The 26,366-nt window shown below is 59.5% G+C and overlaps 1 protein-coding gene across 1 annotated transcript; it reads right to left on the bottom strand.

Moving 5' to 3' along the window:
* Positions 1–3,776: 3,776 nt before the first annotated feature.
* MAP2K2 (mitogen-activated protein kinase kinase 2) lies at positions 3,777–25,868 on the bottom strand. The gene is given in 11 exon segments (NM_001048136.2): positions 3,777–4,138; positions 5,739–5,784; positions 6,857–6,918; positions 8,270–8,334; positions 10,258–10,471; positions 11,091–11,215; positions 11,305–11,356; positions 11,985–12,062; positions 16,367–16,513; positions 21,534–21,744; positions 25,559–25,868. Coding segments are annotated over 11 exon segments (1,203 nt in total). The 5' UTR covers positions 25,651–25,868; the 3' UTR covers positions 3,777–4,027.
* Positions 25,869–26,366: the final 498 nt, after the last annotated feature.

The raw sequence follows: 26,366 nt of genomic DNA, 5'->3' as shown, positions 1-26,366 counted from the left end.
CTGGGGGGGCACGGGGCCCGGAGCCCGGGTGGGGGCACAATGCAGTCAGGCCCCAGGTTCCAGCAGGCGCCGCGTCCCCGGGGAGACGGGCCGTGGCCGCAGGCCCCCCTCGCCGGAGGCCCCCGGGGAGCCCGGGCAGAAACCCGAGCCTGAGAGCCTGAGCTCGGCGGGTTCAGGCACCGGGGCGGCCTCTCCCTCGGCCTCTCCGCCCGGCCCTCCTTCCTCCTGGGCCAGCCCGTCGTCGCCATGGGGACGGCAGACCAGGCCGGTCCTCCACCCACCTGGGCCCGAGGCCCGCACACCTGGGCAGCGCCCGGCAGCGGAGGGCGCGGCCTGGGCGCCCCTTCCCCTTCCTCGCCCCACCAGCCGGGACCCTGCTTTCTGGGAAGCCCCGTGGCGGTTTCCTCTGACCTCCGTTCACCCGGAGTCGCGGCCCGCAGAGGGAGGCCCGCTTCCGCCTCTGACCTGAGGCTTCCTGCCCGGCGCACACCTCCACCCGGAGGGCCGGCTGAGCACCCGCGTCTGGCCTCCCCACCTTCCAGAAGGTTCTGGGCCACCCCTGCCCATACCCCTCTGGGCACACACACAGGAAGTCCAGTGGTCCAGGCGGGGCTGCCTGGGACACACATGAACCAGGGTCTGGCCTCTGCCTCTTGGACCATTCAACTGGCGGTAGGATTTCGGGCTGAGTCAGGCTCCCCCTCGGCACTGTCCACGCGGGCGGGTGGTCCTCTGCAGAGGCCGGATGGGGGGCCCTGGGGGCGGAGCCGCACCCCTGGCCCCCACCCCCTGCATGCCAGGAGCTCCCCGGTGTGACCACCACAGAGGTCCCCAGGCATTACCCAGTGTCCCCTGGGGGCAGGACTGCCCTGGTTGAGACCCTAGGTTAGGGCTTCCACCGACCCCCACGCACTGCCTTCCAGTCATCTGACGACTGGGGTCCTGGGAGGCTGCACATGTGACACATCGAGGGTCACGCGGCTCTCAGCTTTGAGAGTTCGAGCCCCACGTACAGCTTACTTAAATAAGGGGCACGCGGGGGGCTCAGCGGTGGAGCGTCTGCCTTTGGCTCAGGGCGTGACCCCGGGATCCTGGGATCGAGTCCCGCATCGGGCTCCCCGCAGGGAGCCTGCTTCTCCCTCTGCCTGGGTCTGCCCCTCTGTTTCTCTTAGGAATAAATAAATAAAATCTTTAAAAAAATCAGTAAACATAAACACTGAGTAGAAGGGAGGGGGTGACTCAGTCACTGGGTCGCCCTGGTTGTACCCTCTGACCCCTGGGGAATTACTCTGGCGTCTAGTGTGTGCAGAGGCTGGACTCAATTTCTTTTCCAAATAATTAATGCAGGGTCTCCCCCCACCCCACAGCATGGCCATTTGGGATCCTTCTCTGTGGGGTCGTCCTGCGCTGACCCGGGCGCCGTGGGGGTGGAGCAGCACCCGAGGCCCCACCCACCAGATGCCAGCAGCTCCCCGTGGGACCACCACCGATGTCCTGCAATGGCCCCGGGTCCCCAGGCTGAGGCCCAGTGGGCTGACGGCCGGAGTGGACACAGAGCACAGCCCATTCGGGCCTGCACTGCCCGACACAGCTCCTGGCCACATGCGGCCCCTGGGCCCCGTGATGTGACTGCTCTGGGCCATCTGGGCCGAGGTGCGCTGTGACAGCAAAGGACACGTCAGGTTCCAAAGACTTCGTGGAAGATAAAAAAATAAATAAATAAGTAAAAGGAAGGCCAAATTGGTGATTTCTCCTGTAAAATGGTAAGACTGCCTCTACTGGGGCGACTGCACCACCATCAGGTTACGTCCACCTGCCTCAGCCCGTCGTGAACGCGGGTGCAGGAGGTTAGCCCGGCGCTGCAAGGACATGCGGGGGCTGGGCAGTGACCCGGGCTGGGGGCCCTCGCCCTGACCCACCTCTCCCTGCGCGGAGGAGGGAGCCCAGGCTGGGGTGAACAGAGCCGGGGGGCTTCCCCGGGGGGGGCCGCTCAGGACTCCGCGGAGAGCCAGGCGGGGACGCAGGCACGGCTCCATGCTGGCCTGAGGTGCCCTCCCGAGGACGAAGGCAGCGCGCGGGGACAAGGCCCACGGATCTTCCTCCAAAGCAAACGCAGGAATAAAAAGGCGGAGACAACAAACAAGTGAGCACACCCAGCGCACAAGCTTCTGAAGCTCTGATGCGTCTCCCCATTTTTGGACACAGAGGTCAGAAAGACGGGGTGTTAGGGGTCCCAGGGGTTGTGTCCTCAGGGGCCCCTGGACACGGAGGCGGGGTCTTCATTCCGGCTCCCGTCCTAAGCGCTGTCGGGATCCTTCAAGAGCCAGGAAACCCCAACACAGCTGCACAAAACACTCCCTGTTTCCTAGGGGCCACCTTCCACCGACCCCGTCAGGAGATGAGGAGACCCCAAAACAGCTCCTGCGCAACCCACGAGGAGCCGTCTCCCCCGCAACAGGGGCCCCGTCCCGGGGTCTGGCTGGCCGGCGGCCTGCAGGGTGTGTGCAGGGGATTGCGGGGTGGTGGGGACTCACCCAGGGGTACTGGCCTAGGTACCCCCGGCTCTGGCGAGCTCCTGGCTTCCCAGGAGCCTGGTCTAGGGCAGAAGGGACAAGAAGGTCCTGCCGCACGGCACCACCGAGTGAAGGTCTCCGGGCGGCACCACCTTTCTGGGGTCAACCTGGAGGTGCCCCTCATCCACCCCGTAGGCCTTACCCTGAGGATTCCAGATCCTCCGCAAGCCCTCAGGACCCAGCCCTGTTTCGGGGGCCTTGGTGGCTGAGGCCGGGCGGGTGCGGATGGGCCCAGGGACGCGGCCCATCGTGGTGACCAGCGCTGGCCCCTGCCACCCAGACACCGACACCCTCTTTCCCAGGCCCCACAGAGCAACACCGGCGGACTTCGGGGTATCTTCTTTATTCTCCCCTCAACCAGGTGAGACTTTGGGGATGGAAGTGGCGGAAACCTGGGAAGCCGGTGGAAGGAGCCAGCAACTCGTCTCCTCTTTGGTGTCCACAGGAAAAAGCACAGGAGCCTGGAAAGGCCGCCCCGCAGAGCAGCTGGGACCCGAGAGCCGTCACAGTGCCTGGGGGGGCGGCCCCCAGCCTCGCCGTCTTCAGAGCTTGGAGGGGAGCGAGGGGAAGCCTCAGAAGCGGCCCTGCTCTCCCTCCGGGCGGGGCGGCCGGGCCCGGGGCTGGAGCCGTGTGCATGTGCCTCCCGGACACAGGACCCCTCCCCTCTCCCAGCAGGCGCGGCGGGCCTGCGAGGGCCTGAGGGACGTGGCCTGGGCAGTCACTTCCGATCCCCTGGGCGAGCAGAGGCGACACAGGGAGCCACCTGCCCACATGTGTGGCCTGCGGGCGCGGGGACAGCGCAGGCCTCCTCTGCTGGATCTGCGAGGCTCCTCAGCCACACCGACAGCTGGGAAGCCCGCCACTTCCTTCTGCCACCGTCGGCTCGGCCGCTGCCGTCAAGAGTCAGAAGAGTCTGTTCCCTGAAGCCCGGGAGGGGCTGAGCGGGTCCCTCCTGGGGGCAGGTGGGTCAGCGGCGTGACAAGAGGTAGGGGAAGGGGGAGAAGTGGACCCCACGACCACCTCCACGGGCAGATGTCGGACGAGGGGGATGACATGCAGGAGCGCGAGGCTCCCTCTGAGGCTGCCTCCCCTGGAGACTGCGGTGTCCCCTACTGCCCCTCTAACCCCTCGCGGCTGCACCAGAGGCCGACCCCCAGAACAAAGGGAACGCCAAGTACAACGGGCACAGTTTGCTTTTTCTTTCCCTGTTTTGTTTGAAACCTAAGTAAGCAGGTCTGAGAAGACCCCGCGAGCAGCGTCACCCGCCCTGGGGACCGGAGGCCACACCAGCTGGGACAGGCGGGAGCGGGGCTCAGTGTCCACTGCGGGGTATGCGGGCAGCTCCGCGGAAGGCAGAGGGAGAGGCTGGGGTGGGGAGAGGAGGCGCTGGCCTGTCCTGGGCGGGAGGGGCGGGGCGCAGGTGGGATGGCGGACAGGTCACCCGCAGGACCCCGTCACACGGCGGTGCGCGTGGGCGTGCTGGGCTGATTCAGCCGCAGCGTTTTACACAACCAGCCGGCAAAATCCACCTCTTCCACCTCGGACCGCTTGATGAACGTGTGGCTCTGCAAGGAGAGGACAGGTGCGTCAACGACCGGCCGGCAGCGCCTGCAGCAAGGAGGATGGCCGGCGGGCGCGTGGCGCACAGGAAGCCAGAGCCAGAGGCTACCCTGCGCTCGTCGGGCCCAGGTCACTGTCTGGGGGTTGAGCAGCATCCCCGGCCCCATCCCCAGGATGCCAAGAGTGCCCCCATCGTGAAGCCCACAAATGTCTCCAAACATGCACCGCCCCTGCCTGGGGCCCCTGGGGTCGCCCCAGCAAGAGCATCCGATCTGAACAGAAGCCTCCGTGATGCCAGTAAGCTCCTGCTGCTCTGTCTGCTGCGGCAGCCACTGGCCACGTGAGGCTCCCAAGCCCGTGACATATGGCTCCTGTGGCTGAAGAACAGGAGCCTACGTTCTGTTTCGTTTTAAGTCACCGACAGAGTTCCCGTGGGGACAGCAGTGCGCCAGAGGTTCCTGGCCTGAGGCTGGGGGAGTGAGCAATGCTGTCCCCCCAGGGTGTGCAGGGGATGGGCGGGACGGGGGCTTGGGTCCACGGGAGGAGGTCTCGTCCCCCATGAGACTCCCAGGCTTGGGGACGACCAGACGGGGGGGGGGGGGGGGGGGGGGGGGGGCAGGACTCCATGGCCTGGGGCCGCAGCGGGGCCACTTACAACGTCGGTTTAGGTGGGGCAGAGACTCGGGGGCTCCACGGGGCCCTCAGCATCAAGGACCTTCTCTAGGTCACAGATTTGTATATCACACAATGAACGTGCACCTGTGACGTCACGTGTGGCTCTAACACACAGACTGGAAACTCCCTACAGCTGACAAGACTCTTGAAGAACCAGGACACACCAACCCTTCCCACACGGTGTTCTTGGTGGCGCCCGCAACCAGGAGATGCTGGCTATCCCCGAAACTAAGGGAGGCACTGACGCCGTGACCTCAGGCTGGAGACACGCCAGCGGCGAGGAGCCCGGCACGTGTCCCTGGGGGAGGACTGTCTTTTGCAGAGGCCCCGAGCTGGAGGCTCCCTCCTGGAAAGACCGCATCCCGACAGTGAATAGGGGCTCTTGTTCTGATGCTCGGACGCCCGGCACCTGTGACTGTCACGGGCACGGTCTCGTGTGGGGAGGCATGTGAAGGGCGGGCTGCCCCGGGCGCAGCAGGGGTGTGGGTGAGGAGAGCTGGCAGTGGAGGGCGCTGAACGTGCCTGGCCCACTGAGGCCACACGTCAACAGGCTTGCAGCCCGCCCCCACCTGCTGGGGAACGGCAGCTCCGACGCCCACCTTGCTCTCAAGGGCATCAGACAGCGTGGACTCACAGGCAGGCTGGTGGGCCCTGGGTCTCCCTGACCTGCGGGGCCCCCGTGCTCGAGGCAGGAGCGGCACAGAGGTCTTAGGGTGCCACCACTCCCAATAACAACCCTGGCCGCAGGCACGGCCAGGGCTGTTCCGTACCAACGGTGCCCTGACTGCTCTAGACCACCCCACTAATGGAGTCAGGACACCACCGGGGCTCTCCAGCTCGACACGCGCTCCAGGAGGCTGAGCCCGCTCGAAGGCTGGCTGCGGTCTGCCCTCCCCCCGAGGTGAGCCAGTGCCCCCCAGGATCACTTACCATGAGCATCTTCAGATCTGCTCGCTCTGCTGGGTTCTTTATTAGGCTGGAGAGGAAGACAGAGAACGAGGGAGACAAGGCAGGGCAGTTAGTCAGCGGCCACAGGAACTTGCATTTTGAGCCGTAATAGGCCAGCCCAGTCCCCGTGCCTGGCCTATCTGGATCTGGACGCAGCAGGGAACAGAATCTGCTCTGTTACTCCTTTGGTGTAAGACTGAGACTCCTGGGGAGGGAAGGGCAAGGGTCGGCAACCAGGACAAGAGGGAAGGGCAAAGGCTGTGGAGACACCCTGGCCGCTGCTCAGTCTGAGGCCTAGAGCCAACCACAGCCATACTGCTAATAAATCCCCCCAACTTGGGAGTGTGTCAAAATAGAACTTTTCCCCTCATAAAAAAGCAGAACTGCCCCTAAAGACAGTTGCTTAAACTGGCCTGAGGACAAACAGTGGCCGTTCAGATGCAAACAAAAACGCAACGGGTAGAAAAACATTTACACAGATGATTGGGTTTCTGCGGCAGCATGCTGGCCAGCGGTTGTGCAAAGGGCCGGTGGTGCCTTCACCGCCAGGAGCAGGTTTGCTGCTGCGTGATGCAGTCCCCAGGCAGCAGCCAGGCTGGCCGACTCCAGCCGTCCTGCCACAGCCACGGTGAGGGGGGCGGCCTTCCTGGTCCTGGGCCTGCTCGCCCCGGGCCCATGCTGATGCATCAAGAACAGCTGGCCACTTGCCAGAACCCGACATGAAAAGCTTGTTTGGACACTGGTGGGTTACAGGGCTGAGGGATTAGGAAACCGGGATGGCTGCTGGTGGAAGGCAAGGCGGGAATGGCATTTCCAAAGATCTGAAATCCTGGTTTGTTCTGGGCTTTGAGGACAAGATGGGGGACAGCAGCTGGACATCACGACTACCCAGGTTCTCAGGTGAGCTCCAGGTGTCCCCCAGTTGCCTCTACCCACCGGCAGTCCCACCGTCGATCCAGCCCGGGACCAAGAAGGAAGTTTGCCTCTGGGTCGGCAGCCGGGGTGTGGGCAACTATCCCAGGAGGCAGGCGGGGCCTCCGATGGCCTGGCACCCTGCCCCGGCCCGCCCCGAGACCGTGTTGGAGGTGGTGGCACCTTACCATTTATTTACAAACTCCTGGAAGTCCTGGGTGAAGACACCATTGGGCAGCTTGGGAGGCGGCTGTGGGAGACAGCAAAGGGGTGGGGGTCAGATGCTCAAGGGCGGTTGGAGAATCACAGGGAGAAGGTGCTTCCTGGCCCTGAACCCATGAGGACAGCACAGCACTTTTTGGGGGCCCTCAGAAGGCAACTTTCCTGGCCCCAGTCCCTTCACCTGGCTAGAGGGGGCACCCCCCACCCCCCACCTTCTGGCAGCTTTGCTGCAGGCCCTGTCACCTGCCTTGCCAACTTGGCTAGGGTCTTCGGGGTTCTATGGAAAGCTCTGGGGGTTTCGGGATCATAGCTGGTTCCAGGAGGAAGGAGAACAGGGCCCAGCCTCACTTTAGGGATGTGTCACACTCTGGGCCACTGTCTCCAGCTGGGGTTCTGGAGCACTGGGGGGTGGGGTGGGGGTGGGGCAGCTAGCTCCAGAAGCGCGAGCAGCCTGGCCCAGTACACATGTGCCAGGGTGGGGACAGCTGTGTGCAGGGTCAGGCCCTTGTCAGGGGAGGCAGCGGGCAGACTGCCCGGTGAAACCCAGAGCCTTCCTCCCATTTGGGGGTGGGAGGTGCCGGCAGGCTCCCCGGGAGGACGTGCTTGCCGGGCCTAGGTGTGGCTGCCAGGTGCAGGGCACGCTGTGTCACCAGAGCCAGCCCGTCCTGTTCTGTCATCACCAGCCCTGCTCTGAGCCGCTCACCTCAACACTGAGCCCCGCACCAAGCCAGTGCCACGGGCAGCCCGGCCGCCCCATTTCTCTGCCCTGATTCCAAAGGGCCACCGCAGGCACTCTTCAGCCCACAGAACCTGTGAGAGGCAGGCTGTGGGGTCAGGGCCCGCTCTGCTTCTTTCCAGCTGCCGCCTGAGGAGGCCGCTCCCATCCTTCAGCTGCAGCTTACTCGTCTGTACAAGTCCCACTAGCTGCTCACACGGAGGGGAGGACGATCTGGTGGGCCGGGCCCTCCGTGCCTCCTTCCCTGAACTTTCCCTGAGGCAGCGGATCACTCGGGACCACATGGGCTCCAAGAAGCTCAGAGAGCTACCAGGTGACAGCTCTGTGGAGGGCTGGCGGGCTGGCTCCGGGGCCACAGCCTTTGGAGGGGGTATGGCAGGAACATCACGTTTGTCTTTACACACTCCGACACACACACACATGCTATATGGGGGCATAAACTCCTCCTGGAGAGTGGGGGACCTAGGCAGTAGGGCGGAAGGCCACGCACTTCGACACCTGATAGAGGTCCCTGTCCCGCCCTCCACCCCTTCCCAAGAGAACCCAGTCCATGTGGAATTCCCTTCCTTCGGGTAAGGAATTTCAAGTTGAAGAGCTTAATCCGCCCGTGTGAAGACGTGCCAGAGGGGCTTCGGGTACGCACCTCGTTCACAATATAGTCCAGCAGCTCAAAGATGGCCATAGCTGGCCGGCTGTCCGTCCCATGACCTGCCAGGGCAGAGACAAAAACAGGGGTGAGGCGGGCGTCGGCCGAGTACCCTTCCCCCCGCGCGGGCCCAAACCAGGGGAGGTGCCCTGGCCGGGCTCCTTGCTATGGAACTTGCTTTCTTGGGAAACCAGATTCTTTCTGAGCCTCCGGTGAATTAAACAAAACAAAACAAAACACCAAAATGAACAGGAGCATTTTTTGAGAAGTCACACATTTGGCACGGTGCTGCTTCCAGGCTGTGCCAAAGTCACAACCCCTGGTTTCTGGCGCACAGGCAGGGTGTGGGGGGTGGTGCTGACCAAGAGCAAGGACGGCAGCGTGACCTTGCAGGGAGCTGCCGGTGAAGCAGCATCAGGCCCCAAATGCTGCCCAGAATGGACGACCGGCTAGGGGAGTTGACCCCTGTCTTTGACCCAGCTGGCCAGGACCAGGTTTGGCAGCTGGACTTTCGCCTTCTGTCCCCTGTCCTGAAATGGGCATGCAGGCCGGGGCTGGGGGAGGTGCTGGCAGGCAAAGGTGGCCTGGCATGGCCCGCCACTCCTCCCTGCTGGGATGGGGCCGCAGCTGAACACCCGTGATGCCATCTGGGAGTTGGTGCTGGGAGGGACGGAGCCAGGGCCCGAGGACACGGATGGGGGTGGGGGTGGGGTTCTCCCCTCAGAGAAAATCAAGACACCCCAGCGATGTGGGTCTGGCACCAGGGAAAGAGGAGCTAGACTTGAAAATACCGTAAATGCAACTATTTGATGGCCTGTGTCCATCAGCGGTGAAGACACATAACACAACACAGTCCACCACACACGGGACTACACGGCCACGGACAAAGGCGAGGCACCCACGCCGCCCGGGGGACGGACCCCGAGCTCATGACACTCAGGGAGGGAACCAGACACAGCAGGCCCCACGGGGTGGGAGTCCACGTGTGTGACACGTCCAGGACAGGCTCCTCCACGGATGGGAAGGGGGTTCATGGGGGCCAGGGAGGAGGGGGAGTGACGACTAACAGGGATGGGGCTTCCTTTTGGGGTGATGAGAACATTCGGGAACTAGACAGCAGTTATGCTGGCACAACCTTGTGAAGATACACAATTCCACTGAATTGTACGCCTTCAACAAGCGAGTCCCGGGGAGCACGAAGTCGGTCTCAATAAAGCTGGTATCAGACAAGCGCAGCCCGACCGCACTCCGCTGCACATTCCTTCAGACTCAACTCCCTTCCTGTCACTTGACTTAAAGAAATCAGAATCCTCAGCGCCGCTTCCTAGTTATGCTGCCCCCGCCATAACCCTTCCCCGCCCCCACCTCCAAGATGGTCAGAGGCTCAGCCTGAACCCCTCTGGTTCAGGGGTCCCCTGGGGAGCCCCCCACCTCCCAGGGGACCACTGCAGGCATGGAGAGTCCTCTGGGAGCCCAGGTGACCCCGGGGCCCCCCAGCCTTCGTCCCCTCTCACACGGTGTGTCGGGACAGGCCACCCAAGGAAATTGAGACAAGTTAGTTTCAGTTTCTGAAAGGCCCGCTCAAACAGCAGAGCGTTAGCTGCAGGGTCCAGGCGGTGGGCATACGGGTGGCTCGCTGGGCGATCCTTACAGGCCATTGTCCACGTTTGAACATTTCTGTGATAAAATGTTGGAAAACCCACCCAACCAGTGGCTCGGCTGAGGAGTTCTCTCCAGAACCGCCCCCACCCCCCCACCCCAGCTGGCCACGACACACGCAGCTGCCTTGAACGGCACCGGTTTGGGGAAGTGTCCCCAGAAGCCTCGGGACCATCTGCGGACTGCTGACCACAGCCAGCGTGACCCAGGGGGACAGGTGGTGCTGAGAGGGGCCAGAGGGGAGGCAGCTGCCACCCTCGGGCACTGCATTCCCCATGTGGGCATCACTGCTTGTCCAAATGCTAAGTTCCAGATTCAGGCCATACCGCTGATGGGGCGTCCAGGGGGTCTCGGCCGTGGTGAGATGCTGTGAGGCTCTCCTTCTATCCCGTCAACCATGGGCCGGCCGAAGATGGCCTCTAGCTCCTTGGCATCTGGTGGCGGGATGGGGTACCTTCCAATGGACAGCTCCACCAGGGACAGGCCCATGCTCCAGATGTCCGACTGCACTGAGTAATGAGTGCCCTGCAACCGCTCTGGCTGTCGGCGAGAAAGAGCAAAGAAATGCCCGGATGGTGGCTGGGACCTGGGGCTTCCATCAGGAGCCCTCACGGGGTCTCTGGCCATCCTGTCACCGACACTGTTCCCTCTGCAGCCCCATCCTGGTCCGTGCCGCCCTCTAGAGACCCAGCAACGGAAAGAAAGCAACTCCATCTTCTCCCTACACCTGCTGTGGGGCAGCGAAGCTCCCAGCCAGCACTGACAACAGCGCTCAACACCCAAATCTTTTGCACTTTTGGAAAAGGATGACCAACCCAGGAAAGACAGCGGGATGCCTCCTTTTCCATAACAGTCAAAAAAACTAACTTCTCAGAGTCCGCTCCTGGGATCACTCAGACGTTTCCTGAGATACCTGAGGGGTAGTCTCTTGGCTCAGAAACTAACTGACCGCTCTCCTGGACCCATCTCTTACTGCTGGCAGAAAGCAACCAGGCATTTCCAGCAAAAACCCTGATCAAGGAGACAACCGCTGCTAGAATTTGGACGGAAAGGAGAAACCCTGCAGAAACACGGTGTATTTGGGAGAACCTCAAGCTTTGCAAAATCTTCTGGAAAACGGAAGTGCTGACAGGACAGGGTAGGGTACAGACGGACTCACAGACATGTAGGACCGAGTTCCCACGAAGGAGTTGGCCATGGAGTCGATGAGCTGGCCGCTCACCCCAAAATCACACAGCTTAATCTCCCCTCGGGAGTTGACGAGGATGTTGGATGGTTTCACGTCTGAGGGCAGAGGCAGCTGCAGGTGAGGGGGGCCCGGCCTGCCTGCCTGCCAGCCCCACTCGACCCCTAGGTGCCCCTACCCAGCTCACCTCGGTGCATGATCTGGTGCTTCTCCCGGAGATACGCCAAACCCCGGAGAACCTGCGGGGGAGCCCCAGGGATGGGTCAGCAGGGCAGCGCCCCAGGCAGACCTGAGAGGCTGCTTGTCTGGCACGAGTTCAGGGAGCCCCCATGTTGAGGGACGGAGCAGGTGAGGTGAGCATAGCGTCCCAGGCCTGCGGGCAGATGCCTGGCTCACCCACCCTCACCTACTGCCCACCTGCCAGGCGGACACTCAGCAGGGACTGGGCCAGCGCCAGGCCCAGGCTCCGGCCCAGGGTCCAGCAGGAGGGCTGGGGGTGTACAACCTAGCTGCCCTGCCCTGAGGGTCACACAAGCCCAACGGGCACTGTCTGTCTAATGCTTCCATGCTGGGTTTACGGTGAGGCCCCGTAAGTGATGACAGCACTGTGGGATACCATGTGGCTGGGACCCTATAGGGGCAGGGAAGTATCATGTGCATTTTACAGAGATGCCCCTTGCCAGCCCCGCAGTTGCAGAGACGGGCATGGGCCACACCACCTGGTTCCAGCGGTTTGTCCAACTCTGGCCACATGTAAGGTGTAAGGGGGCAGGTTAAGGATAAACCCACACAGAGCGCGGGCCCAGGACTGTGCACACAGCCCAGTGTGGCAGTGGCCCGCGGGGGAGCCAGAGCCCGCACACTTACCGCAATGCTGACCTTCCCCAGGATCTCCTCAGGGATTCTCTTGGCTTCCTTCAACACCTGGTCCAGAGAGCCGCCATCCTAGGGTCAGCACAGAAGAGAAAAGGCAAGCCGTGCTGAGCAGTCGGCCAGGCAGGGCCCACAGTGCAGAGAAGGATTCCCAGAGGGACGCAGAACAGCAGGTATGAGAGCGAAGCATTTCCCCAGTTCCCGGTGAGCTGGAGCTCAATTTCCTCCACAGGAAATAGAGGCCAGACCACAGCCAAATGCCCCCCGCTGGCTCAGAGTGGGGCCTCCTTCAGCCCCTGCCACCTCCAGGACCTCGGGAGGGCCCATCCAGTAAGAAGCAACCAGGGTGCCAGCGCGCTCCCCAGGCAGCCCTGCCTTCCGGGAACCCCCGCCGTGACTCAGCTGCCCCTTCCCCAGGTTGCCATGGCAGCAGCAGGCGGAGCAGCGTCACCAGGCTTGCAACCAGAGCAACCGCGGAGGTGCCAGAGCTCGACCGCAGGCTCCTGGGGCCTGGGTTCTACTCCTGCCAGCCTGTGGCAGCCCCGGTGGAACAGAGACGGAGAGCCCGGAGGTGAGGCCTGGAGCTGCCGCTGCCCACTCCCTGCTCCCCTGCCCCCGTCCCTTAGGTCTTGCCCTGTGCTTGTCGCTGTGCACAGGCACGTCCTGCAAAGGACAGGACACATGTCCTCCCCGGCAGCTCCCCACGCCAGGCTTGCCTCAAGTCTACGGGGCACCTTTCAGTCAACTTGGAGATCAAACCCAGGCAGGGGTCCCTGCTGGGTCCTCCAAGACGCTAGGTGGACCCGCGGAGTTCCAACCATGGGCCAACATCTGAACTCACGGCTGGGCAGCTGCAGAGAAGGTGCTTTCTCTACCAGGCTGCTCCAGGCTGCCACAGGAGGGGGTGGGGAAGCCTGAAGGCCCCCGGATGCTGGGACTCCCGTCTCCCAGCCTTGCTCAGTTAAAACGGCCATGGGTGGGAGTTCTAGAAAACCCAACACTCTTTGAAGCTTCTACAACCTGCACATGACTCTCTCAACTACTTCCAGACTAAGAGTGCAAGACCCACAGAGAGGGTGACTGTGCCCGGGAGAAACCCATGGGACCAGGTATCCTGGCTCAGCCCAGTTCTGCCTGCAGGACCAGGGGGAGTTCCTTCTACCCTTCCTGTTTTTTGCTCAAAATGTCAAGCAACCTTTAAAGAATACAAACAAATTCTTTGAAGACTATAACCCTGCCTCCCAACACAGCTCCTCTCGTTCTGAACCTTCATGGAGCTGTGGTAGGTTTATAAACCAGGACGTCGGGGGAGAACGTCCCCAGAGAGGCCAGGGCAGGCCAGGCCCCGCGTGGGAACCTCGCCAGTTAGCTGAAACGCCCGGTGGGCGGACAGTTCTGTTCTCTCTATGGCTGCTCTGCCCCCTGCACCACTCCTGCCAACCACAGATGTCCCCAGACATGGCCCAGTGTCCCCTGGGGTAGGATCATTTCCGGATGAGACCCCCTGGTCCACATGAGGAAGAGTGTAAATTGCTCAAGTCACGCTGACAGGAAGTGGTGCAGAAGATAGCACCACTGGGTCCCTCTGACCCCAAATCTCACGCTGTGCGGACTGTCACACACTTTCATTTTGTGTATGTGCTCTAAATATTCTGGAAATTGCACTTTGACGTAAGTGGTATATGAGTATCTTTTTATAAAAAACTCAGCTCTAGGGGCACCTGGGTGGCTCAAGTGGTTAAGCGTCCGACTCTCAGTTTTGGCTCAGGTCATGCTCTCGGGGTCCTGATATCGAGCCTCTTGTTGGGCTCTGCTCAGCATGGAGTCTGCTTGAGACTCTCCCTTTGCCCGTCCCCCGCTCACGCCCGTGCTCTCTCTCTCCCAGCAGTTCTTTCTGCCTCCCCTGAAGTGTGACTTCCAGATCCTTCTATGTATTTGCATGGGCATCCACATGCACAGGGAAATATACACGGGAGTTTAAAAATTGTATCTAAGTGGGTTCACGTTATGCATATTTTCTCCTTGGGGATTTTTCTTCCTCTGCCAAGTGGCCAGGTAGGGTTCTTACCTCTCCCTCACTGGCGGACGTGTGACTTTTCACTATTGTACAAGGGAGCACATGCTTCAGATGGGACTGGACTCCAGAAAACACCAAGAGGTGCTTCTGAACAGTCAGTAAGCTGCCCCCTGGGACACCCACTACCCACTGTCTGCGGGGTCCATGCCAGGAGTCGCCCCAGTGACAGCCCCTTGCCCTTGGGAAACCACCAGCCCGCTGTCTCTAAGCCCCAGGCACCAACGTGTACTGGCCAGGTGCATTCACCCCCCCTAGGTTCCATCTGCGCTGCCCACCGCCAACTAGGGGTCTTCCCTGGCAAGCGGAGCTGGAGTCTACCCAGGCGGAAATGAGAGCCGATTCACACCCAACCCCATGTGGAGATAAGCCTTCCCCTCTGCTCACTGCTCTAGGTGTCACCGGAAGATTGGCTCCCTGCACCCCCATCCTGGCCCCGGGAAGCAGGCACCACCACCCTCAGCTCTACGGGGTTGGGGCTGGGGGAGGGAGAACCTTGTCCCAAGTCATGCTGTTAGGAGGTGAGTGGTGCAGTGGACACCTGACCCCATCCCCCAACAGGGCACGTGAATGAACAATGTAGAAGTGTGTCCCGCAAACACGGGAATGCCCGGGGGATGAGGCGTGGCGTTGGAGCAGATTACATGACCTGAAAATATCATGGAGGATGGTGGGGTGCGGGCCGCCTCCCCCTCCCATTACTTAACATCGTTTTGCTGTCCTCAGCCCTTCCTTGCCCAAAGAGCAGGCTCATCCCCAAGTCTAGAACAGCGGCCTCCAAGCCCCGCGCACGGGGAGCCGTCTCTGCGGCGGCGTGGAGCACACACCTCACCTGATTCTGTCTTTTCATGATGCGCCGTCTGCTCGCTCCGTGGCCCTCCCACACCCGACACAAGAGCAACCCAAAAACCCCAACTAGGAATCTGTAGAGAATGAGCACCATCAACAACTGGGGCCACTGGGCACTCCTCGTGCTGTGGGGTGCAGATGCGTCGTGCAGAAAACCTCACTTCATGCTCCCCGAGACGAGAAGCAGGAGAAGGCGGCCAGCTGTGACACTACTCCTCTCGTGCAAGAGAAGGGGCCGCTCCGAACTCCTCCTGCCATCAGGGAGAACAGGGAGAGGACCCAGACGGCTCGCCTTAGACCACAAAGTGACTCCCTGTCCTTTCTCGCCCCAGGTTCTCGTGGCAGTAACTGCCCGCAGGTTGGCGGATTCAGGGTCTGACCTCTCCCGCTCCCTCTGTAGCAGAGGATGGTCTGAGGCAGGGCACTGTGGGGCGGGAGGCCAGGTAGGGGCGGAGCGGGAGGGCGGGAAGCACCTTCTCTGGGGCTCCCCGTTACACCACGCGGCCTTACACCACGCGGCTGTCACGATGTCTCACGGGCACTTGCTCAAATTCACTTCCTGCCTCTGTTACAAAATTGTCAGAGGGGACAGTGCCGCGCCTACGAGGCATAACCGAAGCTGCGAGCATAAGGCCACAGCATCCTGGTTTTGCAAGGGCCCCAATGGGCCTGGGGCCTGGATGGCCAGGCGGCAGGCCGCCCCGTACCTGATGAATCAGGCTCAGCACAGGGTCGGCAGCATTTCCTCCCAGGGCGCTCAGCTCTGACCACTTCTGCTTTTGTTACACCGGATCCCACCCATTTCTGAGGTTCAAGACCAGTTTCTTAACAAGGGGGCTCATCAGAACCAACCGTGGTAGTCTGAGACAAGATCGGCTCCTGTGTTCCACCCCGGAGCTTCTGATTCCATGGACCCGAGCTGGGGCGCAAGTTGGGTCTTGCCTTCAACAGAGCGACCAGATCACTGCCCTCCCTTCAGAGCCATCAAAGTCTTAACCACGCATACCCTCGGGCCCAGCAATTACGCCTTCGGGACCCTAGCTCATCTCCTGCCCCAGGACACTCGGGACCCTAGCCCACCTCCGCCCCAGAACATTCCTCACACTGTCACTCCCAACAGGCTGTAAACAACCTGTGTCCACCGAGAGAGTGTTTGATAAAGTACCTTATGGGCACATGCCATGGCCAGAACACAAACAGTGGGGAAAATGAAGCCGGCTCCCCACGTGCCAGCAGGCAACAGCTTCCACCACCTATCTGGGGGAGGCCAGGTTGGAAGGAGGGGAACGTCTCGTGCTTTGAAGACCAAGGGATGTAGGCGCATGTGTGCTTGCAGGGCATGGAGTGTCTCCAGAAGGACCCCTTGGAAATAAGCGTGCTGTGCGTCTGAGGACGTGGGCTTGGAGGGGATGGGCAGGGAGCCCCCTACCAGCCCGGGGCACGGCGCACTCACCATATGCTCCATGCAGATGCTGATCTCGCCGTCGCTGTAGAAGGCCCCGTAGAAGCCCACGATGTACGGGGAGTTACACTCGTGCAGCACCTGCAGCTCGCGGATGATCTGGTTCCGGATGGCCGGCTTGATTTCCAGGTGGATCAGCTGCGAGGGAGAGGAAAGGGAGGGGCTCACAACCAGGCCGCTTGCTGCGGGCACCAGGAAGGAGGGGGCTTTGGCCCCTGCCCTTGATGTGCTCAAGACAGCAACCAAAACTAAGTAATCGCCTCCTAAGCATTTACCTAGAGAACAAAAAAGACATGTCTACACACAAACTTGCACACCAGTGTTCACGGAGCAGGACTCACGACTGCCAAGGTGTGGAGACCACCAAGTGTCTACCCACAGGTGAACAGATACACAGGCACCCTACTCTGCCAGGAACGGGTGAGGCGCCCACACGTGCTGCCCTGAGGATGGACCCTGAACACAGGACACTCAGGGAGGGAACCAGACACAGAGGCCCGCGATACGAGAGTCCACATGTGTGACACGTCCAGGACAGGCTCATCCACGGGCAGGGAAGGGACTTGCGGGGCCAGGGGTGACTGCTGATGGGGATGGGGTTGCGTTTTAGGGAGATGGAAGGTTCTAAAATAGATGGTAGTGACGGCTGCACAGCTATGTGAATATACTACTCACTGAATTACATATATTTAAAGGGGTAAGGGAGGTATGGAAGGTAGGGCCAAAAAAATACGTATGCACAAAGGGTATGTTCACCAGATCTCAACAAAGCTTTTTTTTTTTTTTTTTTTCCCAACAAAGCTGTTTTAAAACAAACCTCAATGGAACAAACATTTTCACTTAGCTGCCAGGGAGCTCCGATAACAGAATTCTCTTCCCACCCAACTATACAAAGCACCACACCAGCGATGCCCATGACCTCGGGCCCTCTCAGCCAGGGGCCTGCTGCTGGAGCCCTTATCCTTCCAGGCCAGAGAGGACACAGAGGGAACCTCAGGCCGCCACCCAAGGAGGATCCTAGCTCTCCTTTCACCGGAGTTCAAGTTGGCAGAGGGGATGGTCACCTGCAGCAACAGTGAGAAACCAAACGACTGGAGAGATGCAGGACAGCTGACAGAGTGCCAAGAGCAATACCCAACAGGAAAGAGTTGAGACCGTGGCTCCATGTCCTGGCCACTTAGAATCTCAGCTGCTCCGACCATTGCAACTGAACAGGAAAAAAGTGATTTCCACCTGCCTGTCGGATCCAGGGTGTCTGAACCTGTCGCCATAGATCCTACAGACATTTCATCAGAACCCTGTGATGGGGAAAGGGTGTAGGAGGGGCTGCGTGCCTAGAGGGACAGGTGGGAGTCGGCCAGACAGATGTGGTGGGGGTGGGGGTTCTGGACAGGGAAACAAATAGCTGACTGAGGGCACAAAGGGGTGAGTACCAAGTTCAGGCGGGGGGCTCCCAGGCTCATGCTCACGACCCCGGCCACCTTAAAAAGTGCAGTAGGTCTAGTGCGACAGTGCCTGGGGCTCCTTGGATTCCTTAGCAAAGGCTCCTGCCTCTACCTGCCAAGGCGAGCTCTGGCCACGGGCTCCAGGCACCGCACACCCCTATGGCCATGCCGGTACAATGGCCTCTCCTCTGGTGGGACACACCTGTGACGTGATGCCCAACAGGCACACACAGGAGATGCTAGGTCCAAAGATGAAGTGCTGCTGTCCATGCGGAAAGCAGAAGGTCTGCTCCCAAAAGCTCAGAAGAAGAACTTGTGGAGCCTGATGGATGGCAATGTAGGGTGTGAAGGCCAACACCAGCCAACAGAAATACAATCAGGTCTTGTGTTTAATTTTAAATCCTCTAGTTGCTGCATTACAAATGTACAAGGAAACAGGGGAAATGATTTTTTCATGTGTTTTAGCTCAATGAGATATATTACACAATTACGGTTTCAACATGTAATCCGTATAAAAATATTCATGAGATTTTCCCATACTGAGCCTTTGAAATTTGGCATCATGTTTCTCTGCACGAACAGCACACCTCAGCTGGACTGACCACATCTCAAGGGCTCCGTGCACATGGCTGACCAGGGCAGCTGCCGTGAACAGTACAGCTCTTGACCAGGAACTTCACAGGAGCCACAGCCGAGCTGGGGAGCGAGAATCCCCCCAGGCTCCGCAGAAGAGGAAGGGGTGGAGAGGAGTGGGCTGGGCAGAACTGGACAGAAACCCAGAGGTCATGGGAGCCCAGAGATGGGGCCTTTCATGTGACGTAAGGCCACAGAAATCTGAGGCTTTCTGGAAAGATGCAGTAGAGAAGACGCGGGGACTCACGGGCCCATTCTTTCTGGGCTTGTGGAGGGAGCCTTCCAGATCACCAAGGAGCCTCCTTGAGAGGACATGGAGAAGAAAAGACAGGCATGGGAAGCAAGGGGCATGTTTCTGAGCATGCGTGTTCACGCTTCACCCTGATGAAAGATCTGGAGGGGACAGAATAGTTGTCCCCACGGCACTGATGGGCAGGTTAAGGTCCCAAGAGGCTCAATCCTGTTCTTAGGGGGGCACATGGCTGGTGAGTGGTCAAGTCTGCATCAGGGCCAGGCTCCCAGAACACCAAAACCCAAGCTTCCTCCATGTCACCACCCTGGGGTCACGCAAACTCCTTGGAGCTGGTTACAAAGGGATGGCACAAAGCATTCAAACCCCACATCAAGTCCATCTAGGAGATGCCTGGGTGGCTCTGCGGTTGGGCGCCTGACTTCGGCTCAGGGTATGATCCTGGAGTCCTGGGATCGAGTCCCACATTGGGCTCCCTGCATGGAGCCTGCTTCTCCCCCTGCCTGTGTCTCTGCCCCTCTCTCTGTGTCTTTCATGAATAAATAAATAAAATCTTAAAAAAAAAAGGCCCATCTAGCAGTTTAAGGGGATTTCTCCTACAAAATTGCAGGTGGGAGGAGTGCGGGGAATACAAACTAGAAAAAGGGAAATAAAATCTGAAGGTGAAATGCTGACAGCTCCCATCAAGTCCGAGTAAACTGCAAAGGAGAGACACGAGAGGGTTCAAACCCACTTCAGACGCCGACCCAACCTGCCTGTTTTCTCATGTTTAAAATGGAGCTGAAGCCACAACGTGACACTGGCTCTGACACAGAGCAATCGCGTGAAGGATGGCAGCCAGAAGCACGACACGGCTTTGCACAGGTCACACGACCTCCATCGTAGAGGCAGGCGCTCAAGGCCGGCACAAACCGGAGGCCCAAACTCCCTCCTCTCCAGGAAGGCACATGTGTAACAAACATGCTAAATTCATCATACATCTCTCTTGGCCCAGGTAATGCTGCTTGGGCTCTCAGAAGGACACAGGCAGAGTCCGAACGCCACGCTCAAGTCATGGAAACATTTACAATCAAGTGTGATTATAAAAATCGAGACCGGTTCACTTGGGGCTTACATAACTGGCGTCCGTGCTCTCCCTACAGCTCATTCGGGTTAAGAAAATCCTCTGCTGATGGAAGGGGCTGTCAGGATGCTGGCGACAAAGGGTGCCGGCCCCCAGAAAAGGACCACCTCAGCCCCCAACCTCCAGCCTGCAGGCAGGCTGTATTTGGAGATCTGATAAGCTTATGCACTAGGAAAGCACGGAATCCATACCCTGCACCTGGGAATGCAGGATCCCTCCAGGGGACTAGGAAGCCAGTTTCGCAAAAACCACTTTGCCACGTTAATTTCCCATCTGTGTCCACATCTATGGCCTCGTGGGGGAACTGGCATTCCAGATGGAAGGTAGGCAGCCCCTGACCCCCGTGGACCAGCCCGAGGCCCCTGGGCTATCACAAAGACACAGCCCTGAGCAGCACGATGGCCAGGCGGCCAGCCTTCTTGGTCAGTGTTGTCCACCAAATGCTCGTGGGCATGGGTCTGTCCCACACGCAGACCCACACTGTGCCAGGCATGTGGCCACTCAGGGCACACACGAGGGTGCTTAGCATCCACGGAGAACAAACCTGGGGGTCCTTCTCCCCAGTACCTCGGACCTACTCTCTTTTAGCTCTTTATTGTGAGGGCTTGTGGAAGTATGGGAAAGCTGTAAAACCGGCAGTGTCCCGTGCAGCCTCCACCCGCTGCCCGACGGCGGAGTCTCACCCACCTGAAGGACAGTGTGAAAACCTGGAGACTCACGTCGGGGCTGCATCGCAACTGGGTGGCAGGACTAGCCTAGGGCCCCGGGTTTAAACTCCCAAAGTTGACCTCAAAGGCTCCCACATCGCTGTGGAGCAGCCCTCGGAGTCACACAAGGCACGCTGGCGCCCCCCGGGTGAAGGCTCAGCTGGGTGGGGACACTCCTAGGTCCCTGATGCCAAATTGAGCCAGTGCTCTGCTTGCAGCCTCCCCCCGCCCCCCCCCCCCCCCCCCCCCCCCCCCCCCCACTGAATCTCATGCCTGCCTGGTTATTCCCTATTTGCGGGGTGACGCCAGACCAGAGATTTCTGGGGCACCTCCGATTTAGGAAAAGCTGCCTGTCAGAAGGGGACACAACCAGGTCCCAGGAGGGAAGGCACTGCAGCGCTAAGTCCTGGTGGAGAGCGAGCGCGGCACTCCCAGGAAAGGCAGGGCAGCGCACGCCACCTGGGCATGGGGCGGCCGCGTTTCTGAGAACACAAAGTGGAACTCCAGGAGGATGGGCTTCCAGAAAGAGGTGGCTTTCTATGCCTGAGAGAACATGCCTGTATGAGCTGAATAACTAGTCACACAACGTCCCCTGATTATGTGGGGAGGGGCCACTATCCCCAAGGGTCACATCTTCCTCCTCCCTGCCCCTACATCTCACAGGGAGGATTCTTGACCACTTAGCTGGGAGCCCAAAGGGGGAGCCAGTCTGAAACACTCTGGACATTTCTGAGAATGGAAGTTTAAGACCTGAAAGGCAGAAGTCAGTAACTGAAGGGAAGAGCTGCTCGAGGTGGGCGGGCACTGCTGTGTGTCCTAGCCAGACACCGGCTCTTCCTGAGGACGGGGTGAGTGCCTGAGCCCTCCAAGCCCAGGAGCCAATCAGAAAGCACAGGCCTGCACCTTTCAAACCCCTCTCCTATTTCCAGGGGACCTGCCCCACCACACACCGCCGTGCAGCGCAAGGATGAAGTGCACGCCCTCGCTGACCACCTCTCACCTTTCTCGCCATGATGAGGCCAGAAGGTCTGTGCTGGACCTTGGTGACCACCCCGCCGTTCCCGGCTCCCAGCTCTGAGATCCGTTCGAAGTCGTCATCCTTGAGTTCCCCGACCTTGGCCTTCTGGGTGAGGAAGGCTTCCAGTCGCTTCTTCTGCTGCTCATCAAGTTCTAGCTCTGCTAGCTTCTTCTGGAGGTCCACCAAGTTTGCTCTGCAAAGACCCCAAGGGCAAAGGCTAGTAAGGAATGTGCAGGCTATGGGAAAGATGACGGGCCCAGCCGAGCTTATGGTGAGGCCACCGCAGGCTGGGCCCCAGATGTGTGGCTGGAAGGACATGGGAATGCATCAGACCTGAGTCCTATGCTGAGGACATCACCCCTTTCCTCAGGACCAGCTCTGGTTCAGTGATCCTAGTCGCAGACCCAGGAGCCCTCGTTCCTGACATAAGCACTCCTGATCATAACCGAAGGAGATGCAGGAACAGGGGTGGCAGAGCCAAGGGTCAGGTGAGGAAAGGCTTAGGCTGGGACAGAGGAGCCAACTTGTTCTGAGCGGTCTCAGAGCCAAGAGCAAAAACCACAGGCAGAAGACAGAAGTTGCAGGATGAGTGCCTTTAATGTACACAGATGACACATGGGCACTTGAGGGGAAATGAAGAGGGGCACGAAGTAAACAGTGCAGATGTTTCCAGGGCATGCTGCTCAGGCAGCATGCTGTTATGCTACTATTCTAAACATTATGCATTTATATGCACAAACATTCCTGGAGCTGGTCATTTAAAAAACCAACCAGGAGGGGATCCCTGGGTGGCACAGCGGTTTAGCGCCTGCCTTTGGCCCAGGGCGTGATCCTGGAGACCCGGGATCGAAATCCACGTCGGGCTCCCGGTGCATGGAGCCAGCTTCTCCCTCTGCCTATGTCTCTGCTTCTCTTTCTATCATAAATAAATAAAAATTAAAAAAAAAAAAAAAAAAAAAAAAAAAACCAACCAGGAGAGCCGGGGTGGCACAGTCAGTTGAACATCTGATTCTTGGTTTCAGCTCATGTCATGATCTTGGGGTTGTGAGACCAGGCCCCGTAGGGGTTCCATGCTCAGTGCAGTGTCTGCTTGGGGTTCTCGCTCCCTCTCTCTGCTTCTTTCTCCCTCCCCTCCAGCCTCCTGACCCTCCAACCTCATGCACATTCTCCCTTGCAAATAAATACCGCCCCCCCCCCAAAAAAAAAAACCCAAAACCAACCATGTACACTGTACTTCACCAGGTGATTTGAGGGATTTTTCCAAGGAATTTTGACAATAAGCTATTTTCACTAATGCCTTGATTTTGAACCAAATCCTGGAGTCAAAAGCAGCTCCCGGTAACAGGTGGGCAACATTAGCTCAATGCACACAGGACTAACCCAGTGCTGCCCAAAAGAAATAGAATAAAAGTCATGTGTGCAACTTTTTAAAACATGTGTGCAATTAATTTTTTTCTACACACATTATAAAAGATGTGTCAGGTGAAATTAATTTTAACATACTCAATTTCACCCACCAAAAATATAAATTTCAACATGAAATCAACGTAACCAAATTAATAAACACTTTCTTCTATTTTTTTTTTTTCATATAAAGGCTACAGAATCTGAAACGCATATTGCACTCACAGGTCCCCTGAATTTGGACAAGCCACATTCTGAGTGCTGGTGGTGGGTGACGGGACCAGACGGGGTGGGCAGCTAAGAAACATCTCTAAAGGACTGTGAGTGATTTCTGAGGGCATTTAAGCCAAGGCCGACTCCCAACCTGGGGGAGACCTGCTGGGGAGAACTGGAAGAATGGAACTCTCTCAGACACCTTTCGATCCTCAAATTTGACCATAACTAGCCTAGAACTTAGAGGCTTGAGCAAGGGGCACAGGCTGGATACAAGATGACCTGTGGCTGGCGGAGGGAAGTCATCTGAGCTGGTATAGCAAAGCTACTAGAAGGCAGGGAGCCAGGTGCCACTTCCTGAGCACATATCAGGGCTTTACAAACACCACCTTGTTTCATTCTCAAGATCCTTCTGGGAGGTATGTACCTTGTAGTCCCAGCCCATGCAGGAGGGAACAGGCTCAGAGAGGTTAAGTAACTTGCCCGTGGGCTACAAAGCAAGGAAGTGGCAGTGCCTGGAATCAAACCTGCATCCTTCCTGATTCCAAAGCCCTGTTCACTGTAGCAATTCGCTGAGCCAGGACCGTGGGCCTACTAGGTGCTCCCTGAATGCCTGGTTAACAAAGACCTGATGAGGAAGGGATGGAGGACGGAAGAAGGAAGGCGAAGGAATGAATGTACATGACACGCTTCCGTCCTGAAGGGTTGAAGAGGCAGTTTTTGAGGCCAGACTCTGCAAAAGTCGTCTTCACACTGCCCTGTGATATCTAAGATGCATTCTACAGTCAGCTGATTAATCCACTTTAAATTTAATAGCAACTCAGCTGTGGTTATTAAAAAAAAAAAAAAAAAAAAAAACCAACACCCTAGAATCCTAATGGCTGGTTTTCTCTGCCGGGGGTTCTAGAAGGAATGGAAATCAGAAGCCATGGAAGAGAAAAGGGGAGAGAATGAAGAAGGTGCTCTCCTGTGATTAGAATAGGCAGCTGACCTTTGAATATAAGGAACACGTCCCCACATTAAGCCACATGCTCAGAGACAGAAAAAGGTGTCAGGTCACACACAGGCATCAAGACTCTCACCCAGGACACAGGGGCCAAGCCCCCCAAGACACAACATACATGCTCTTCAGCATCACAGCAAATAGATCCCAGCCAGAAGCCTCAGGATCAGTCCTGCTCCTCTGGAGCGTGGGGAACAGGAGTGCGGAGGTCACTGGGACTGGCTCTGGGGCCAAGGGGTCACTCTCGCTGGACCTGGCCAGCACGTACCCCTCCCACAATATGATTCTGCTATCTTGAGACCCCACCCCGGATGCTCCTTTCTGCCCCTTTCCACAAGTCCTCCAGTTCGCTTAGGTGCCTACATGGCTCCAGCCCCAGAGGCTCCCTCTCCCCTCCCCACCAGGATCCTGCAGTTGACCTCACTACTCTGGGGCCTCACCTTGCCCTGTCCCCTTAGACACACTTCCACCAGTCTTCTCCCCTCAGGGCCTCCTGGCTCATCTTACCCTTCGGGGAGCCCTCAACTGCCCGCTCCTGGAGGGACCCCTCCCCCTCCATTCCTCTCCTCTCAGGAACCCCTTCACCCCATTCTTTGGTAAGCAAGGACCTCCATCCACCCTCTACCTCACTATTCAGGGGCCTCCTCCTACCTTTTCCCTGCAGGAACCTCTCCATGTCTTGATTCACCACTAAGACTCCTCCCCCCCATCCTCTCTGGTCAGGAACCCTCCCTCAACTCCACTTCACTCCTTGAGACCCCCACACCCCATCTTCTTCACTCAGGGACCCTCTCCCCAAGACCACACCACTCAAGGACGCCTTCTCCTGACCTCAGCCCTCAGGGCCCCCACCCCATCCTCTCCACTCAGGGACCCCCTGCACTCACCTCACCACTCAGAGCCCCCACCCCATCCCCTCCACTCAGGGACTCCCTGCACCCCCCTCACCACTCAGGGCCCCCACCCCATCCTCTCCACTCAGGGGCTCCCTGCAATGACTTCACCACTCAGGGCCCCCACCCCATCCTCTCCACTCAGGGACCCCCTGCACCCCCCTCACCACTCAGGGACCCCCTGCACTGACCTCAACACTCAGGGACTCCCTGTAACCCCCTGAGCACTCAGGGCCCCAACCCCATCCCCTCCACTCAGGGACCCCCTGCCCTGATCTCACCACTCAGGGACCCCCTGCCCTGACCTCGGCACTCAGGGCCCCCGCCCCATCCCCTCCACTCAGGGCCCCCGCCCCATCCCCTCCACTCAGGAGCCCCCTGCACCCCCCTCAGCACTCACTGCATCTTCTCCTCTCAGGTGTCCCCCTCCGACCGACCTCATTACTCAGGCACCCCCTCCCCTTCCTCACCCCGGCCAAGCCCGGCCCACTCACTCGGAGGCGCCCTCGCTGGTGGGGGACGGGCCCTCGGCGATGGCGGGGTTGATAGTGAGCGCCGGCAGCACCGGCTTCCTCCGGGCCAGCATCGGGGCTCCGCGGGCCGGCGGCGGCGGCACCTCTAGCCGGGGCCCATAGGGGGCGGGCCGGGAGCGGGCGGCGCCGACGCGAGCCCGGGGCTGCGGCTGCGGCCTAGGCGGGCGCCGGGGCGGCGAACGGAGGCGTCGCTGCGGACCGGGCCGAGGGGCGCCGAGGGGCTCCGGGGCTGAGGCCGAGGAGCCGCCGCCGCAGCCGAGGAGGCCCGTCCGAGGCTGACGCTGCAGCCGGAGCCCGGGAGGCCGAAGGCAGGGAGGGGGAGCGACGAGATCGCGGGCCGGCCTCTCGCGAGAGCCAGCGCCGGGAGCCGCGAGGCCCCGCCCCTCACCGCGGCGCGTGCGCACCAGTCGGAGGCCGCCTTCCTGTGGGGAAAGGGGCGGAGACCTACGGAGGCGGGGCCGGGAGCATGCGCACTCGCTCGCTTCCCCACTGCGCGTTTGCGCATGCGTCTGGGGCTCTGGGCGGAGGCGCAGGGGAGGCGGAGCCAGAGGGAGGACACTTAGGGGCTGATGAGAGCGGGCAGGTGCGCGGGGCTGCGGCTGGACCGTTGTGAGCCTCGTGGGTGCTCGGCTGGGGTGCATGAGCCAGGAAAGGCCCCCAAAGCTGTGGGAGACCACCCAGAGTCAACTTAAGTCTTTTTGTCACTTATGGGCATGCAGCCCCCACCCCCATGTCAATTACCCAATTCTTTCATAAAAGAAAGTTCATT

Source organism: Canis lupus, chromosome 20 (assembly GCF_011100685.1).
Source record: "Canis lupus familiaris isolate Mischka breed German Shepherd chromosome 20, alternate assembly UU_Cfam_GSD_1.0, whole genome shotgun sequence".
In the NCBI taxonomy this organism is placed as follows: domain Eukaryota; kingdom Metazoa; phylum Chordata; class Mammalia; order Carnivora; family Canidae; genus Canis; species Canis lupus.
This window is presented reverse-complemented; position numbering and strand designations above follow the sequence as displayed.